Below are 11,774 nucleotides of genomic sequence, written 5' to 3'. Positions count from 1 at the left end.
AACGATCTGTAGGAGCCTGGAGACAAGAAGATCTAAGCTGTAAAATATAGGATACCGTAGGTACTATGTGGGGACTTCAGACTGGAGATTCCATTAAAGTTAGTTTAGTTATGAGCATTAGGATGGGAACATAAGCAGAGATGGAGAAATTACATATATTACATCTTGTCAGAACTCCAGGATCCAACTGCAGTTTTATTGCTCTCTGATCTTGGATCTTGAGTCTAGTGTTGCAGCTAATGATTATTTTCCTTATTGATGAATCTACAAATTATTTGATTATTCTACTAATATAGTTTAATTTACTATCACAAAAAAATAATAATAATAATTCATCACAACTGGGTTTCAGTAACAATTGGCATTTTAGTGGGAAAATAAGAGTATAGTTTTATTAATTTATTATTAGTCAGTCGACTAATGATTTCAGCTCCAGTGCAGTCCAGTGCAACTTCAGCAATGAATCTCTCACTATAAACTGCTCTTCTTAATACTGATGCACTTATCTGCGCTGTGTTTATTTACATGCAGGATGGAGACACCAGACCTCAGCCGTGAGGAAAATTTCTCCCAAAATGAATCTGAAGTTTTGGAAGATCAAAATCTGATAAATAGAAAGCAAAAATTCCCTGACAAATGTATGCTTCTTTGCGTATTCTCTGTGTTTTCTTTATAATTGGAATCTGCCAACATATGTATTTGAGTTTTTCATTTAAAGTGAACATTTAATTTGTGGTTCAGGGATTTCAAATATTTAGTGGTGTTTGATTTTAATGTTAACCACGTGAATTAATGTGGAAATCAGATTAGATACATTTTGATTCTGAGTGATGTTTGAGTGAGATTTTTTTCTGGTGGTGGTTGTGGATCCAGTTTGGTTATTTTACTGAATATTTCTTCCACTACAGGATTTACTGTTACTTATTCACAGTTTATTCACTTTTATTAATGGCATCTTTTATTTTGTTAATTATTCTACCTTTTGAAACTCTTGAGAAGCACTATGTTTTTCATCTATCAATATGAAAAAGCATTTAATACTCATACGATAAAGGCTCAAATCTTTTTTTTTTTTATGTAACCATTTGTATGAATGTGGTTAAGGCAAACTTTGGGTTTCATTGTGTTTTGCTCATTGTGTGAAAATGTTTTATATTGTTATTATGTAATGTAGCTATAAAGGGAAACCTACCAGAGGTTATTAGAAGTTTTGAACTTCATTCCTATTGAGACAGGTTGATAATAGAATATTTGAAATAAAACTCTTTTACTCTTCATTATGTGACTTTGCGCAGTTAAACTTGTCTAACACTTGAGGGAATCATTCACTTGCATGTTTCAGCTGTCGCCCAGGAATAGAAAGGCTGCTCAACTATAAAAACAGTTGAATTTGAACTTTATTGATGCAATGTGTAAAATGTACAAATTGTTTGTACAGTAGCAGGTGATATGTAACCCCCAAAGCACAAAAGATTATTTCTCTTGTGTGCACAAGATAATATATTGTGTTATATAAGTTACGGTCATACATGAAATAAGTAATAACTAAGAACACATAAAGAAAATGTATAATATAACCTAAGAATAAGTAATGTATGTCATTGATGTCAAATTTTACATTTACTGCCTTAATTCTCAACATGCCTCATGACAAGAGTCTGAACTGAAGCATCTGTCATTTATTCATTTTCTTATTATTATTGTCCTGTGGCTTCCATACTCTTCTACAATTGTAAAACAAATATTTTTTGGTTGGTGTTGGTGACACAAAACAAGACATTTAAAGAAGTCGCCTTAAGGTTAAGGATCTTCGATGGACATTTTCCACAATTTTCTAATATTTTCTTGACCAAACAACTAATCAATTAATCGAGAAAATAATCACAGATTAATGATAAAGACTTTAATTGTAAGTTGCAGCCATATATCTCATCACATTCCCATCAGTCTCCACAGAGTGTCTCCTTACAGCAAAAAGGTCCCAGATTCCATCCATCCTGGCCTCTAATGGGGAACCCTGTCAAGCTTCAGCATCTAATCATTAATAGATCTATGTTCCAACCATCACTCCTGATCATGAGCTTTGAGGTAGTGACTGAGAAAATGGGTAGCAGAACCGCTGCTCCCTCGTGACATATTGCTACTTTTAAAGGAGCATTTTTACTGCATTTTTGTTGTCTTAGTACTTGTACTTTGTGCAATGACAATAAAGTTGATTCTAATCTAATCTAGTGAACAGGATTGTTCAATGTGACTAACATCAGGGTTGAGATCCAAAATGATTGAGTAATATTTTGCCCTCCTTACACCTTAGCAACATGATCCCAGATTACTAGCTAAACATGGCCATAAGCTTTGTGTATGCAGTGCGTGTGTTGCAGAATGTTTTGCTTTTTATTCCAATGTTAACAAATCAGGGCAGGCACACTGCCCACATGAGCAATACGTCTCTGCAGCAACACTTCACTAGAGAGTTGAGGTCTTGCATATCTTTTCTATGTGCCATTACTAACAAAAACAGACACTATCAAAGGGACTGGGTCTGGCAACAGACTGCTGCTCTTGCTGTATTCCCACTAGGAGGGGACTGGAAACAGAACAAACAACAACGCTACCAAACTCCCTCGGAAGGTAAAACCGTCTCAAGAGAAGTTTGATAACACTGTTGTTTGTGCTGTATAGGGTGGAGATGATAGCAACATAAACTCATAGGTGTTTGTCACTGATGATAATCTGGAGCAGACTGGCAGAGCGTAAGTGTCCTTTCTCTTTACAATTTGCTAACTTTAATTTATAATATTTTTATTACGTAATTTAGTGACTATCTAACAATCCTACACAATATCAGGAAGCTCTGGCTGATCACAAGGCACGGGAATATAACATGTACGTAATCGTAGATCACACTAAATATTCAGGGCTAGAGATAACTTGTAGAATACACAGGAAGTGAGTATGTAAGATGTGAATGAACCTTGCCAACTGCATAATTGGGACTGTTCCTCTTAACTCTTGCTTGTGAAGTCCATTGTCAATCTAGAGCAAGAGATGTGGAGGCTAGAAAAAAATGAGAAGGAGGAAGATTACCGCAGGAAATGAACAACTATTTCAGTGATCAATCAGGGGAATTAAGAGGGAGGGAATTTTTTTAAATTTCTCTGATATTATTAAAGATAAAGATATTATTTAGTACCTTTAGAGTTTCTGAATGGCTTTTTCTGAAATGTAATTACTTATATTGTTATGTTTTGTTTTGTGAATTCAGACAAAAACATCTTCAGCAATTCAATCAATCAAAATCTGTCATTCATTAAAGAACAAATGCAACATTTCTTTAACGTTATTATTGTTTTGTGGCTTCCATACTCTTTTTCAATTGAAAACAAATATCTTTGGGTTTGTGTTGGTCACACAAAACAAGACATTTAAAGAAGTTGCCTTAAGGTACTTCTTCCACATTCACATAAGTAAAAAGACGAAAAGAACTCAGCAGAACTAACTGTTGGTACAAGAAAATGTTACAGCAAATCAGTGATCACTGAAATAAAATAGGCGACTAGTACATTTATATTCAATTTTTGGTCTGTGTGGCCTGGGAATAAGTTCATGAGCAACTAGAACAGCACTTTCATTCAACTTTTTAATTTTGCCAGGCATTTTGGGCAAGACACCCTTCTTCAGTGTGTATTGGCAAGTTCATCCCATTTTACTTTATCAAACACCTTTTCAAAGTCAGCAATAAATAAAAGCCCATTACAATTCCTCATTCACAAATTAGGCAATGCAAATTATTTGACTCAGAGGGCAGTAGTTAGATGGGTGTGGCGGAGACAAAGTATTGTTCAACACAGCACAGGTCTGTCGTGATCAGATGTTTAAACAATGTGATATAACATTGCTCAGTTACGATTTAGCTTTAAGAATTGGACTCTGGAAGGAACCATTGCATTTCAGAAGAAAAAAATGGCAGAACAAGTTTAGTATAAAATAGTTTTTCTGGTTTTGGTAACTATTTGAAGACTTTCCTTATGATTCTGTATTGTAAGGTGTTGAAGCTAATATCAAGGCTACTTGTCATAATAAAAACTTAATTAACTGCTTTGACTTTCACCCAGAAGAAAACACCACTGTGAAGAATAACGGCAATATGTAAGTGTCTCAGGTTGCAATGTCAAAACATTTTAACAATCCTGGATAGAAGTGTATAAAAAGCAAATTCCTCTGATGTTCTACAATAACCTGATTTATTTAAGTCTTCACAAATCACTTTTCTCTCTTCTACTCATTCCCTACTATGGAAACTTTGTTGGAGCAGGAACCCCGAGCAGATCCCAAGCAAGGTAATATATCATGTGCCTAATCGTACATCCCTCTAGATGTTAATACATTTTCAGGACTCGAGAGATAAAAGAGAGAAAGGTGAAAAACAGGGAAAAGATCCAACAGCTTGTAAAATAAACAGCCAGAATCAGTGAAATTCATACACAACGACAACATCAAGATTGTGCATGTTGATTCTACAGCAAAGAAGAAGAAAAAATCAGGAAGATATGTATGAAATAAAGAAAGACCAGCTTGTGAAGCCCTCAGGAGAACTGGAGTTGGTTTACTCTTTTGGGTAATAACTGGACTGGATTTTGTTGTATGTGTTCTACAGGTGTTTAATGATCCCATCCACGGGCATATGGAGTTACACCCACTTCTTGTCAAAATCATTGACACGCCTCAGTTCCAGAGACTACGGAATATCAAGCAGCTCGGAGGGGCCTACTTTGTTTACCCTGGAGCATCCCACAACCGCTTTGAACACTCGATTGGGTATGTTTTCAGGATTTTTTAGATCTAGTGTCTTAAGGTAATGGTAATCACAATCCTAATTAAGTAAATACCTGTTTGTAGTAAAGCACCTATCAATAGCAAAATATTTTAAAAGTAAACATATTACATACCTTACTTAGTATTGGTAAAACACAAATTCATATATTTCAAGTTTTGCAACAGGATACTCATGTAGTAATTGTGTAATGAGTTATTTGTTGTGTGTGCTGTATGTGGTGGTAAAGGGTGGCGCATTTAGCAGGACAGCTTGGACAAGCTCTGAAAACCAAGCAGCCAGGTCTCAACATCACTAACAGAGACATCCTCTGCGTACAGATTGCTGGTCTTTGTCATGATCTCGGTGAGTGAGGCACACCTTTGGAAATTGTCGAATAAAAGTCAATGTTGATCCAATTTCAAGGGTTTCTGTAGGCACTAACAATTAAAGGCTCGTCGGAACTAACAGCAGACAAAAAAAACAATGTGTGCAATGGTCCACATGATAATGTACATTTCTGTTCTTCAGAATACTTTTCTTATTTCAGTGAGCTACTGCTAATTCAAACTCAGCATTCCTGTAGATGTTTTAGATTAAATGTCTAACAGATAAGTCCTTTAGTTCAAAATACTTACAGGAAGTGTTGAATTTCTTTGACATTTAACATTAAATCTTATTGAATGGTAAAGTGAAAAGTTTAAAAGGTATTCTTGAAAAGAACTAGTTCATATTACATGTTGTCTGACCATTTCAGAAGGAAAAAGTGTTTATAGTTGTTCCAAAGGACCATACTTGATGCAAGGTCGCAAGATGATAATTGTTGAAATATAAAATAATGGCACAAACTTCAGACAGTCTCTCCTGTAAGGCATTCATAGTGTTGTACACACAAAAAGTAACTCTCTTGTTTACGCATTCACTACCAATAAAACTACCAATGCTATAGAGAGCAGTAAATTAAGATTTTAGATATTTAATAATCAAAGTCACGTTTATCACAAACAGGAAACAGTTCATCTTTTAAGAAAATTCTGTTGAAATTTGTGCTGATTTCAAATGGAAACTTGGCTAGAATTTTAATCTAACACAGCTGAGATGTACGTTTAGAGTTTATTAAAACAGTTAAACTTGGAGGAAATGTTGAATTTGCATTATCAGCGAACAATAATGAAAGCAAATGGGAGAACATTACGAAACATGATCAAATGTACTTATTAAAATGTGTGAATAAGAGGTAAAGGCCTGCCTCCAATACAAGCCTGTTTCAAACAATAACAATAAGATAAAATCACAAATGGCTCATTTTACAGTTCACACACAATCACCTTTAGATTAACTTCAATTTATTTCTCCATATCTAGGACATGGGCCATTTTCCCATCTGTTTGATGCAATGTTCATCCCTAGAGCACGTCCAGACATGAGGGAGTGGAAGGTAAGAAACAATTATTTCTGTTGTTCATGACATATAACATGACAAAGGAAAACACAGCCATGAGCTGCATTAAGGAAGCAAATCAGTTAGATATAAATGGTAACTAATTAGCAAAGACACAAACAACAAGTCAGTGCTTAGTTGTTAAGGTGCAAGCAAAAAAGCCAACATAATGGCGGATCATTTATTTGTGAGCCCAACTGAACACTGAGATACGGTTTAAAAAAACAAATCATCTGATTTCATCTCAGGCATAATGGATAATAATGGCATAATGCAGTCTCTTTAGGTACGGACATCTTCATGGTTATTTTCTCAGACTGGAGAGAAACAGTAGACATAGGCTGAGTAGCACTAACTGTGACTAGTGAACTGATCTTAATGTGTAGAATTTGTTGCAGTCCCCTTACTTTGAAAACATAAAGACCAGGTGAGATGAAAAGTGTCATTTTAACCCTTTAAGTATGCATCCTCCGTTATATTGTACCCCTATTTAAGACTACATGCCAAAATCATCGTTTCTTACTGTAAAACAAAATGTGACACGTGCTTACGTAAGCATAAAATAACTGATTTCAACCAATAACATCATGACATTCACCTGTCAATAAAGCTTCAACTTTTAGTGACACAGAGCGAAGATTCATGAGTTAGCTAGCTAGAAAAAGCATGGCTAGCTACAGGAGCCGAGTGATTCTGGGACCTCACTGAAAGTGAATCATATTTGATTTGTTGCTGAAGAAGAAGCTACGTGTTGCTAAAAGAAATGTTAGATGTTAGATTGTTCTCACTTTGAATTCTGTTATAAATATATTAATGAGTCTGTTTCTGTTGCAGCATGAAACTGCTTCTCTGGCCATGTTTGACCACCTGGTGGAAAGTAATGGTCTGGAGGTTGTGATGGAGCAGTATGGCCTGATCCCATCCGAGGATCTGACCTTCATCAAGGAGATGATTCACACAGACAACAACAATGACCAGGAGGTACCGAAAGTTTCACAGGAATTGTGTGAAATCAGTCAGTATCAATATTGTTACAGCAACCAATGTCTAATGCCAAGATTGTCTGTAGTCTCCACAGTGGCCGTATGAAGGCCGTACAGAAGACAAATCCTTCCTCTATGAAATCGTGTCCAACAAAGAAAATGGCATTGATGTGGACAAGTTCGACTACTTTGCCAGGTGGGACTTGTTTAACAGCGACTGTGGAACAATTTACTTTGTGATGTAGAATGATGAACTTTGTAGGGTTTGCTATGATAAATCACAGCGGCCCCATTTGTTGGTACAACAGTGGTTTAACTGTATTAGTGTAATCAATTTATTTTGGTTATCAAAGTTTAGAATTATCAAAAGATAATAGAAAATGACTTTAATTAATATTAAAGATCATCGGGGCACCACCCTTAAATAAGGGAATGATAGCCAATATTTGATTGATAAGTCTCATAAAAATACACTAAATTATTAATTTAGAAATCAGATTAATAATTCTAACTACAAGTTTTAATAATTAACTACAACCACAATCCCTATTAATAATTAAAGTGGAAGCCTTTGGAGTTCTGCATAGAAGAGGTTGGTATCACTCACTCTTGTACGAAATTAAATAGGCCAGCATGTATAAACACAAACATTTATTAAAGGAACAATAAACGCAAACAGATCAAAATACACAATGTGCAATCTAACTTAGCGGGAGGGTTTGAGTTTGAGTTGCATGCAAAGACGGTGTCTGTGTGAAGCATTACATTAAACTACCATCACTTTAGCAATGTCTCAGAGAATACAGTTACTACAGTAACCTGCGTTAATCAAATCAACAACACAATACAATAACCACAATAACCCGAATAAAAACACATTAGTAACATCAACAGTAATTAAAGTCCTTGTTCAGCCGTTAACTCTGTTAAGTTATCTGTTTATGCCCAGTACGTTACCGACAGTCCAACGGAGGAAGAAGAAGAAGAGTTGCGGGTGTGCTGCGTGGGTCAGCTGATCAGATTCTGGTTCTGAAGTCCAAACAGTCTCTGATGTCCGCTGGTGCAGGTAGCAAGAAAAAAGGCGTTTCGCTCGTTGCTCTGCAGAGTTAAGGACTTGGCGTTAACGTCGCGTTGCTCCGGTACAGTCAGACTTTCTCTTTAAAGCTGCAGATGTTGACTCCCGTTAGCGGTGCGCTGCCCAGGGATCGCAGGAAGAAGCTCTTGTGCCGTACTATAATCCTTAGACGTGCGTCGGCGGTGGGACGGGCCGCACCGAGGTCCTAAACGTATCACCCGGTGTGGGCGAGCGAGTGAGCGGCGAGAGAGAAGAGAGAGAAAAGAGAGAAGAGAGAGAAAAGAGAGAAGAGAGAGAGTAACTCCGTGTCAGGAGTTTTATCACCTGGACATCGCGCGTCATCAAGCTGCATGAGGTTACGGTCACAGGAAGTGACAGGAAGTGACCCGTCACAATAAAAGTCCAGTTAACCACATGAACGAGCTCACATTTTAAGGTCCCCTTTGAGCCGACAACTTTTATGTATTATTTCCCCAGAACAATTACAATAAATAGGAACTAAAAGGCAGATCTTCACAGCTTGGTACCAACTGGAGGAACTTGCAGTGATCATATTTGATGAGAAGAGATGTAGGCTTTCCAAAAGATCCTCATAGAAATAAAGAAATTACCTTATTTAAAAAAAAAAAAACTAACTTCAAAATGATAGTGTTGGAGATTTTAACATTGATTGGCTAACTAAAGCTTCTCATTATTTAAATGAGTTTTTCCAGTCTATTCAACCCTGTGCTCTATAAATCCCAACTGCAACAATAATATTATTAGGCACAAGTTTTATTTTGTATTTTTTTATTTATTATTTTATTTTATTATTTATTAATTAATTTTTTTATTTTTTTTAGTCAGAGGAGCAGAATTACTTAATGTCTTCTGGCATAGGGAAGATATAAATAAGATTATTAAAATTCATATTAGTGCGTCTGGTTCACCATCTACATGGCCCACAGACTGATAACACGAGTTTGAGGCTGAAGTTCTGTCCAGAAGGGGGGGCCTGGTAAAATAAGATAGGACAAGAAGGCCGAAACAGTGACGAGGTGTAATGACCGTTTGCCCAGATGTGGCAGGGGGAGTCAGTTACACAGGACATTGTTTGGAACTTTCTCCAGGTTGCTTTTGCTGATTAGACACAATAAGACAATTTTCTTCACTCTGTTCTATCTTAGGGACTGCTACCACCTGGGCGTCCAGATCAACTTTGACTATCGTCGCTTCTTAAAGTTTGCTAGGGTGTGTGAGGTGGATGGCCGGAAGCACATCTGTGTTAGAGACAAGGTAAAGACAATGTTACTCCTACTCTTGTATCAGATTGTAAACAGATTTGTTCCGACTAAACTATAGGCAATACTCTCAACAGGAGGAGGATAATATGACTGAAATGTTCCACACCAGGCTCTGTCTCCACAGAAGAGCCTACCAGCACAAAGTGACCAAGATCATAGAGACTATGTGAGTACTTACCCTTCTCTACTTTTTAAGCAGCTTTTCTGAAGAATGCAATGCATGTTGTGATGTTTTTAGACATTTTGTTTTACAATGAAATGGCAGGATAAATTAAAAATCAAAGGCAACTTGTTCCAGTGAGAATGACATCTCTGGTAGTTTGGTGACAGGTGGTGACATTTTGTGTGTTTCATTTTTAAATGTGAAAATATCACTTTTAAAAATGATTAATGATTAATAATGATTAATGAAGATGATTAATAATGATTATCCAGGATCACAGATGCCTTTTTAAAAGCAGACTCAGTAGAGAACAATGAATCAACAATCACTATCTACAAAGCCATTGATGGCAAGACTGAAAGCACAGAAAAGAAGACTTTCAGACTCTCCAAGGCCATTGATGACATGGAGGCCTACACTAAGCTGACAGGTCTGTAGATAGCACTGGGACAAATCTGGTTCTCTAGCTGTAAGAACACGTGTTTGTTTAGTAAATCTTTATAATAATAAGCAATTGTAAAATCTGTCATTGCAATTTGATATTTTTTGCAATAGTGCAGCCTTAATTAATTCACATTTTATTTAGCTGATTTTCTGAAGTTTGGTTAAAATCTGTGCTATATTTTGATAAAAACCTAGTTACTAACAGTTAGGCTACCTAGCTTATTATTGAGAAACTAACAGGTATATTGCATTAAGAGGTAATAAGTTTTGTTGGAGTTGTTGGAGTTCAAAACTCATCTAAACTCCATTAAATCCAATAAAGAGCAGGACAGTTGTAAACATTACCCTAGACTTTGACACAGTAGCAACTACAATCATGTGAATATGCATATAAACACAATGGTTTTCTCAAGCATGCTTAAATAAAGTTAATTTAATTTATTCCATATTTAAAAACAAATGAATGAGGTAAAGTAATCTTGTCCCAGTTATACTGTCTCTCAGGTTACCATGTCCGTTTTGAATTTGTGAAACACTATGAATGATTTGTGACCATGTCTTTGGTTTGGTTTAATTCACTGATCTTCCACTCTGTTTATCTGTTTCTCTGTAGATGCTGTGTTTGAACAAATACTCAACTCAACATCCGAGGGGCTGAAGGATGCAAGACACATTCTACGCAGGATCATCACTCGAAAACTCTACAGGTTTCTGGGTGAAACGCGGTTGGACGATCCCACTGAGGTTTCTACAAATGTCGTTGTGTGCCTTTATTGCATTACACTGTCTGTCGTATCATCTATTTCTCTGTTATAATGAAGCTGGATGTTATGCTCCTTTTGTGTGCACATTCCTTGTTTCTGTTTTCTCTATCTTTTTCTCATTGCTTATATGGATATTGTGCTTGGATTTCACATGGACTACAACACATTCCTACCATTTACTTACCATTTGAATTTAGAGGATGTGATAGCAATGTGAGCAAAATCACAGAAAGAAACTTACTCTCTTACTGGATCTACACTGAGCTGGCAGTTTTTTGTGTGAAAATGACTCACATTCACACTCCAATACAGGTCATATATTTCATAGAACTTCTGCCCACAGGTAAACAGTAGAAAAGGCAAAATCTCTTCTTCTTTATCTTCTTTTTAGTTGGCAAACAACAAAATTGCACATCACAGCCAACACCTGGTGATGTGTTGGACAGACAGCCCAGCTGACAAATACTCCTTGTGATGCTGTTTTAATGCAGCCAATATTGTTGTCACTTAATATTTTCCTGTACTGGAATGAGTATGACATAAATATTACACCTCTGTGGCTCAGGAGGTAGAGCAGGGTGGATGATTTGATCCTCAGCTCCTCCTGTCAATATGTCAAAGTGACCTTGAGAAAGACATTGAATCTGAAAGCCCTTGTTAGCCGCGTTAAGATCAAAAAGCTTGATGTACACTGCACAAAATTATAAACGCAACACTTTTGTTTTTGCATTTTCGAGTGGCCTTTTATTGTGGCCAGCCTAAGGCACACCTGTGCAATACCCATGCTATGCTGATCAGCATCTTGATA

General features: G+C 36.5%; 1 protein-coding gene across 13 annotated transcripts in view; it reads left to right on the top strand.

Annotated features, from left to right (window-relative positions):
• Positions 1-2,598: 2,598 nt before the first annotated feature.
• Positions 2,599-11,774, top strand: part of LOC127360567 (deoxynucleoside triphosphate triphosphohydrolase SAMHD1-like) — a 70,375-nt gene continuing 61,199 nt past the window's right edge. For 3 of the 13 annotated variants that reach the window (XM_051394996.1, XM_051394995.1, XM_051394987.1), the window contains exons 1-12: positions 2,601-2,753; positions 4,116-4,149; positions 4,316-4,340; positions 4,658-4,818; positions 5,064-5,179; positions 6,178-6,251; positions 7,089-7,235; positions 7,324-7,433; positions 9,479-9,587; positions 9,670-9,761; positions 10,031-10,188; positions 10,816-10,946. In XM_051394996.1, the coding sequence (XP_051250956.1) occupies positions 2,726-2,753; positions 4,116-4,149; positions 4,316-4,340; positions 4,658-4,818; positions 5,064-5,179; positions 6,178-6,251; positions 7,089-7,235; positions 7,324-7,433; positions 9,479-9,587; positions 9,670-9,761; positions 10,031-10,188; positions 10,816-10,946 (1,185 nt within the window). In that variant the 5' untranslated portion in view covers positions 2,601-2,725. Of the gene's footprint in view, positions 2,754-4,115; positions 4,150-4,315; positions 4,341-4,657; positions 4,819-5,063; positions 5,180-6,177; positions 6,252-7,088; positions 7,236-7,323; positions 7,434-9,478; positions 9,588-9,669; positions 9,762-10,030; positions 10,189-10,815; positions 10,947-11,774 lie in introns of all 13 variants that reach the window. The other 10 variants (XM_051394994.1, XM_051394989.1, XM_051394998.1 and 7 more) reach the window with 8 other exon arrangements.

This window comes from Dicentrarchus labrax, unplaced genomic scaffold, assembly GCF_905237075.1.
Source record: "Dicentrarchus labrax unplaced genomic scaffold, dlabrax2021, whole genome shotgun sequence".
NCBI classification, from domain to species: domain Eukaryota; kingdom Metazoa; phylum Chordata; class Actinopteri; family Moronidae; genus Dicentrarchus; species Dicentrarchus labrax.
This window is presented reverse-complemented; position numbering and strand designations above follow the sequence as displayed.